General features: G+C 61.6%; 1 protein-coding gene across 1 annotated transcript; it reads left to right on the top strand.

Moving 5' to 3' along the window:
• Positions 1 to 1,126: 1,126 nt before the first annotated feature.
• On the top strand, positions 1,127 to 3,446 carry MYOG (myogenin). Its single transcript, XM_036277577.1, has 3 exons — positions 1,127 to 1,669; positions 2,212 to 2,293; positions 2,781 to 3,446. Exons 1-3 carry the CDS (start codon positions 1,199 to 1,201, stop codon positions 2,900 to 2,902), a joined length of 675 nt encoding a protein of 224 aa, XP_036133470.1. The 5' UTR covers positions 1,127 to 1,198; the 3' UTR covers positions 2,903 to 3,446.
• The last annotated feature ends 3,401 nt before the right edge of the window (positions 3,447 to 6,847 follow it).

The following is a 6,847-nucleotide window of genomic DNA, read 5'->3' as shown; positions in this document are numbered from 1 at the left end:
GGCCTCTGCTAGACGGGACCACAGGCTAAGCCCAGAGATTAACTCGTCCCAGCCTGGCCACTGCGGCTCAGCGGCTGAGCGTCGACCCTGCACCAAGCGGTCGCCAGCTCGATTCCCGGTCAGGGCACATGCCCAGGCTGTGGGCCCGTCCCCAGTGGGAGGCGTGCAGGAGGCGGCCAGTCGATGTTCTCTCATCGATGTTTCTGTCTCTCTCTCTCCTTCTAAAATCAATACAGAAACTTGACTCGCCCCCGCACCCAGCGACTGAGACCCACAGTGTGTGCACAGCTGGAGGCGCAGAACCAGGGGGCGTTGAACTCAGTGGACGGCTCTGTGCCCCACCCCCACCCTGAGTCTGGGCAGAAACAGGAGCAGATGACCAGGAGGACCCAGACTGAGTGAGGAGGAGACGCAGGGCTCATGGCACCGGGACTCCCCACGGAGGGGACCGTGGAGACGCGTCCAGAGTATCCGAGATTCCCACTGACCTGCCAGAAGGGAAAGCAAGACCTGAAAACCCCTTTCCTCAGTTTACCCCCCTCCCAGGAGCCTGAGAGACACGGTGTGGAGGCTGCTGTGGGAGCTGGAAGGGGAAGCCACGCGCCCCCTCAGTTTCGGCCCTTCTGGTGCCTGGACAGAGTCCCCACACCTGCCCGACGGGCAGCAGCCTCCCCTGGGGAGGGGCCTCGTGGCTGGTGGAGTGTCCCTCGAGTCTCCCTCGGGAAGCCCGCGAGGAGGGACTCACGTCAGACCTCTTCCAGCCCACACCCGCGCCTTCTTGCCCCCCAACCCTACTTCTTTGGGACCAGCAAAGAAAGAGCAGGCAGGCTCCCCGCCAGGAGTAATTGAAAGGAGCAGATGAGAATGTGTCCCCCACCACCTCCCCTGCCTGCCCCGTGGGGTCTGCTGAGAAATGAAAACTAATCAAATTACACCCGACAGCCTCCCTCCGGGCACAGGAGCCGCTGGCCAGGGCCGGCAGGCTGGATGGGTGGGTGGAGGCGGGGGTTCCCGTCTAATCCACTGTGAACGTCTTGATGTGCAGCGACAGCTTAGAGGGGCTCAGGTTTCCGTGGCGTTGGCTATATTTATCTCTGGTTCCATGCCAGCAGGGAGGGTTTAAATGGCACCCAGCAGTTGGCGTGAGGGGCTGCAGGAGCTCAGGGGCCGGTGGCAGGAACAAGCCTCTTCCGACCCCATGGAGCTGTATGAGACACCTCCCTACTTCTACCAGGAGCCCCACTTCTACGACGGGGAAAACTATCTGCCCGTCCACCTCCAGGGCTTCGAGCCAGCAGGCTATGAGCGGACTGAGCTCAGCCTGAGCCCCGAGGCCCGGGGGCCCCTCGAAGACAAGGGCCTGGGGACCCCCGAGCACTGCCCGGGCCAGTGCCTGCCGTGGGCGTGTAAGGTGTGTAAGAGGAAGTCAGTGTCCGTGGACCGGCGGCGGGCGGCCACGCTGAGGGAGAAGCGCAGGCTCAAGAAGGTGAATGAGGCCTTCGAGGCCCTGAAGAGGAGCACCCTGCTGAACCCCAACCAGCGGCTGCCCAAGGTGGAGATTCTGCGCAGTGCCATCCAGTACATCGAGCGTCTGCAGGCCCTGCTCAGCTCCCTCAACCAGGAGGAGCGTGGGCTGCGCTACCGCGGTGGGGGTGGTCCCCAGGCGGGGGTAAGTGGTTGCCCCAACCTGCCCCCAGGGGGGCACAGCCTCAGGCCCCCCTGTGAGGCTCGTCTGACAGTCCTGTGTCCCAGTGTCCTTTCCAGATAGGACCGAGGCAGAGGGAGGAAAAGCAGAGATGGGGGGGCAGGGGACAGAAGGAGGGGTCAAAGAGCGAGTCCAGCCAGCCAGGTGCAGTGCATGGGGATGGGGCCGAGCACACAGGTGCGGACAGCTCCGCCCCCACCCCACCCCTACCTGGAACCCCATCACCTGCACAGAGAGGCCTTGGTTGGGCCAGACACCCTGACCCCAGGGTCAGGAAAACCATACACCCCTTTAAACTGGTGTCCACTGAGACAGAAGCCAGGAAAGGCCTGGAAGCCGGGGCCCTATGGCCAGGTGGGGGCAGAGAAGGGGCTGATTGTGAAGATCCAAGGTTGGGGTGTCCTGGGCTGGGGGCTGCGGCCTCAGCACAGGAGCTTCTGCCCAAGGCACTGGACAGAGGACACCACCAGAGACACTGCCTGACCTTGGGCCTCGGCATCTTGCAGGTACCCAGTGAATGCAGCTCCCACAGCGCCTCCTGCAGTCCAGAGTGGGGCAGTGCCCTGGAGTTCGGCCCCAGCCAAGGGGGTAAGTGAGGTGGGACCCTGGTCAGCTCAGCTCAAATCCCTCAGCCTGTGTCCAGCCCAGGTGGCCCCTCTTACCTTATTCCCTGCCCCTCGCGTCTTCCCTTGCCCCCTGCAGGGACATGCGGACCCCAGGGCCCCAGTGGTGGACTGGGGGGCCCTGTGCCTCTCCAAAGCCCTGACCAGCTAAAGAGGCCCCGGCCTCCTGCAGCTCCCAGCTGGGGTATGGTGGCCGGTGGCCGACCTTCCCCAGGGGTCCCTGGGCGTCACTGAGTCAGTACTGCTGAACTGGCCAGCAAGGACAGGTCCACCTCCCAGGACATGTCACCCAGGCTCCACCCACCTCCACCCCACCCCCACCCCGACCCTGACCCCACGAGGGGGCAGCTCACAGAGGAGGCACAGGTGTCGCAGGCGTCCACCGGGAAAGCACAGACCCCGAGCCCAGCTGTCCGGTGTGGCCCAGGTAACACCCTCCCACCTCTCCACAGACCACCTGCTCACCGCCGACCCTGCCGACACCCACAACCTGCACTCGCTCACGTCCATTGTGGACAGCATCGCCATGGAGGACGTCTCTGTGGCCTTCCCAGACGAGACCATGCCCAACTGAGGTTGTCTGCCGGGCCGGCGTCCGGGGGCCCACAGGCTGGCCGCAGATGCCGCCGCTTGTCTAGCGGGGCTGCCTGAGGTCGGCTGTCCTGATGCCAGAAGCCAGCCTGGCCCCCCTCAGCCCAGCAGGCTCACTCGCCGCCTGGGTTGGGAGCGGATGCTCTCACCTAGCTGACTGCTCAAGCACAGGCCCGCGGCTCCAGGGAGGTGACGCTGGGACCAGAGGGCCCGCGGTGCCCGGCTCAGGGCAAACCCCGGAGCTTCCCCTTGATGATCACTCAGCCTCAACTCCACCCTCTGCAAAAAAACAAAAACCTTTAGATGAAGACAGTGTCCTGACCGGGACACGCTGTCCGTGTCTCTTCCTGATGCCAGTGGCCGGGCTGGGCCTGCCCTGAGGGGAGAGAAGACGAGGACGGTCCTCGGTTCCCAGTCCCCGGGGGCCAAGCTTCTGCAGTGGACACTGGGAACCTTCCAGTTCTATGTTGTTTGTTCTGCGTGTTGTTTGTGACGCTGCGATCTGACCAAGGTGTCCCGTGCGAAGTTGCCAGGGACAGGTGGGGGTGGGGGGCAGGAGCTCTCGGGGTGATTTCCTTTGATAACTAAGCATCGTGTGGTTTTGCTACTGTTTTGTAACTTTTTTGCTAACTTATTTGGATTTCTTTTTTAAAAAATGAATAAAGACTGGGTGCTAGATGTCTGTGATGTAGGCAGAGGGGTGCCTGCTGCTCCTGCCCCTCCCCCCTCAATCCAGACACCCCCAGGGACGGGGCTTCCAAGCCTGTGGCTATCGGTCACCAGGCCCCGGGACTCCTGTTCCTCCTGCCACTACAGAGACGCCGGGTCCGGTCCACAGGCCTGGCACAGGCCAGATCCCACAATGCTGCGGGACATACAGGGAAGCAGAGTGTCCGCCACCCTCTAATTCATGACGCCGCACCCACTTCACCTCCCACCAGGTCCCCCAGTTAACGGAGCACATGCCTAGCGCTCAGCCGACGGCCCAGGGCAGGGTGCAGCTGGAACTGTGGGTTTCCCTCCCGAACCCCTGCCTCTCCCTGGTGTGACCTCAGCTGGAGCCCCAGGTGGAGGTGGAGGTGGTTAGGTCAGGCTGGCTGGAGTCAGGAAGCGCACCTTCTGCGCAGGCCAGCCTCCCCCTCGGGGCAGAGGGCTCTGGCCTGGAGGAAACTCCGCCGGCTGCAGGTGCTCACCTAGAACCACCACAGGAAGAGAAGCCCAGGCTGCTGTTCTGCAGGCTGAGGTCCCGAGGGAGCGAGATTCTGGGCAGATCACACAGGGGCAGCTGGGGAGGCAGCAGGCACTCGAAGCGTGAACATCCACTAAAAACCTTAATTCCAACTCCTTCAGGCTAAGTTTATCTGATTTATTGCCAATTATGAGCTTCAGAACCTTCACAGAAGTCTGGGGATTCAGAATGCGGTACATTCCAGACCCAACTCAGTTCTTTAGGGCCCGCAGGGGACAAAACCCAGAGTTACCGACACGCTTTGCTGCCCAGGCCCAGCCCTCCTGACTCATCCTGCAGAGGGGCTGAGCCCCCAGACAGAAGCCGCCGGGGAAGAGGAGGCCACCTCAGAGCAGGTTCAAACTGTGGGGAGGGCGTCAGGGCTGACCTGCCCCGTGAGCGGGTTCTCCTCTGAGTGTGCATCATGGTGGTTAGTCTCGCCTTCTGGGACTGGGCTGCAGGGAGCACCTGGGTCATTCCCAAGGCTCCCAGCCCTGGCCTTGGTGAGGAGGCCTGCTCAGGCCCTTTTCCTCGGCCCTAGCACCTCCCAGGCGCCGAGGGGGACACGCCCTTCACCTGTCCCCTGGCTAGGGGCTGGCGCTGGCCAAGAAAGCTCCCCCACCCCCATCTGCATTAAGAAGCTGGTAGGCTTTAGGGTTGCTGGATATTTTTTAAAAATTTATTTCATTTATTGATTTTTTAGCGCGAGAAAGGGAGAGGGAGAAATAGAAACATCAATGAGAGAGAACATCGACTGGCCGCCTCCTGCATGCCCCCACCAGGGATCAGGCCCACAACCTGGGCACGTGTCCTGAACAGGAATCGAACCGGCGACCTCTTGGTGCAGGGTCGACGCTCCACCACTGAGCCACACTGGCCGGACTCTGGATATATTTTTTAAGTTTATTCCTCTTCAGTTATCATATTCATTGGAAACTGAAGTTCATGTTCATGCTCCGGTAAGAACAAACAGTCCTTAGCCACAGCTCTTCAGGTTGGTGGTTCCCGGCCATGGCCAGGCGTGGCAGCTGCCCTGGGACTGTCTCCCACCAGGGAGAAAGCAGCTGCTGGATGTCACAGGTGTGCTGGCCAGCTCTGCCCAGCCTCACAGCGCGCACCCTCCTCCAAGCACAGGCAGCGCCCGGCCTCCACAATCACATTACAGATAAGGACTAACGACTAACAAGTGTTATTCTTTAGGGAAATTAGCTTAAGTTCCAGTCTCCAGTGCGAACACCTGCAGTAACTCAAACCGTTAATCAAATGTTACCACATAACAGACTTGGGGAAACAGGCCAGAAGGACAAGACAATTGCTGGGAAGAGGATCAGCCTAGCAAGTCAGGCAGCTCCCGCCTGCTTCTCTGCCCCAGGGCACGGGCAACCCAACAATCCTCTCTCCAGCCCGGGGATGTGAGTAGACAGGTCACTGACCGGCCAGTTCTCACAATCTGGTACTTACTTCCGAGAGCGCACTGGCCCTGAGGACTGCGGAGGAAGCTGGACATGTCAGGTGAGCTCCAGGTTAAAAAAGGGCCAGAGCCATTGTTAAGTGGTCTTAAAACCAGATTGTTTATTGGCACGAACACACACGCCCACTCCTGGTGCACGCAGCCAGCACAGTACCGGAGGGGCCTAGGAGACAGGAGGCTGGTGAGGGCTCAGGTCGCTGATGACTCTGCAAACACACATACTGACCGAGACAATGGGACTCGTCTGGTCAGCAGACAGCAGCCTCCCATCCCTGGCCAGGCCTCTCTCCTCCATCACCTCCCTGAGACTCTTCCAAGATGCCCTGAAGGGATCCGTATCCTGCCAGCTGCTGCCTTATGACACACCCACCTGCAGGGTTAGGGTGCAGGGACGGGCTGGGCCCATCTCCCACTTACTAGCCCATAGAGTCCCCTGACAGTCACGTGGCCTGTGGTCCCCAACTCTACCAACCTAGGGATCTGGGGTCTCCAGATCTTCATGTCTCTGGCCCAGGCACAGGGAGGGCCGGCACAAGAGGTGCCACCCACCCCCCGCATGGAGACCCCTCCTTCACAGAGAAGCTGCCCAGGCGCTGAGCCCTGAGACAGCCCCAGCGGCCAGCCTGACCTCACTCAGAACCCCGGTCTCTCGGGTCAATGCCAGCCATTCGGACACCTGCAGGGCAGCGTAGCCTTCTACACAGCTGCCTCCTTCTCACCGGATGAAGCCCTGGGTTCCATCAACTCATCCTGAACTTGGGTCCCAAACACTCCCAGGCACCGTGATGGGGAGAAGAGGACCTCTCAAGAGTGGCATCTGCACCACACCAGGGCCTGCTCCTCCGCCTGGTGGCCACCGCGCTGCTGGCACAGCTGGTGACTTGGCGGAAGCTGGTGGGCCTCAGATCTCGGGAGGGGGCCGTCCCTCTACACCCAGAGCCCTGAGCGAGGGGCGGGAGGGACCCACCTGCCATAGCCTGGACCTGGGGCCTCACTCACCTAAGGGGAAGCGTTGCCTTATTCCCAGGAGGTCAGCGGAAGGAAGCCTCCGCCTACCTTTCTCAGGTTTGGTGATGGGGCTGGGACTACTCTAGACTGGGCCGGGGGCCGGGGGCCGGGGGCCGGGGGCAGGGGGCGGGAGCAAACTGGCAGTGCCTGGTTGGTTAGCTCTGTTCTGTGCCAGAGCTGAGGCCCCCAGAACCCCCCCACCCAGCACCTGTGCCCCAGGC

The sequence above is a fragment of the Molossus molossus genome, unplaced genomic scaffold, assembly GCF_014108415.1.
Source record: "Molossus molossus isolate mMolMol1 unplaced genomic scaffold, mMolMol1.p scaffold_m16_p_23, whole genome shotgun sequence".
Classification (NCBI taxonomy): domain Eukaryota; kingdom Metazoa; phylum Chordata; class Mammalia; order Chiroptera; family Molossidae; genus Molossus; species Molossus molossus.
Note: the sequence above shows the minus strand (reverse complement) of the source record. Positions and strands in the feature narration are given on the sequence as shown.

Bases quoted from the DNA above. Each gene is read 5' to 3' on its own strand.
- MYOG (XM_036277577.1), top strand. From the start codon at position 1,199: ATGGAGCTGTATGAGACACCTCCCTACTTCTACCAGGAGCCCCACTTC. The intron at 1,670-2,211 runs GTAAGTGGTTGC...GGCATCTTGCAG, and splicing joins GGGGTGGTCCCCAGGCGGGG to GTACCCAGTGAATGCAGCTC. The intron at 2,294-2,780 runs GTAAGTGAGGTG...ACCTCTCCACAG, and splicing joins GTTCGGCCCCAGCCAAGGGG to ACCACCTGCTCACCGCCGAC.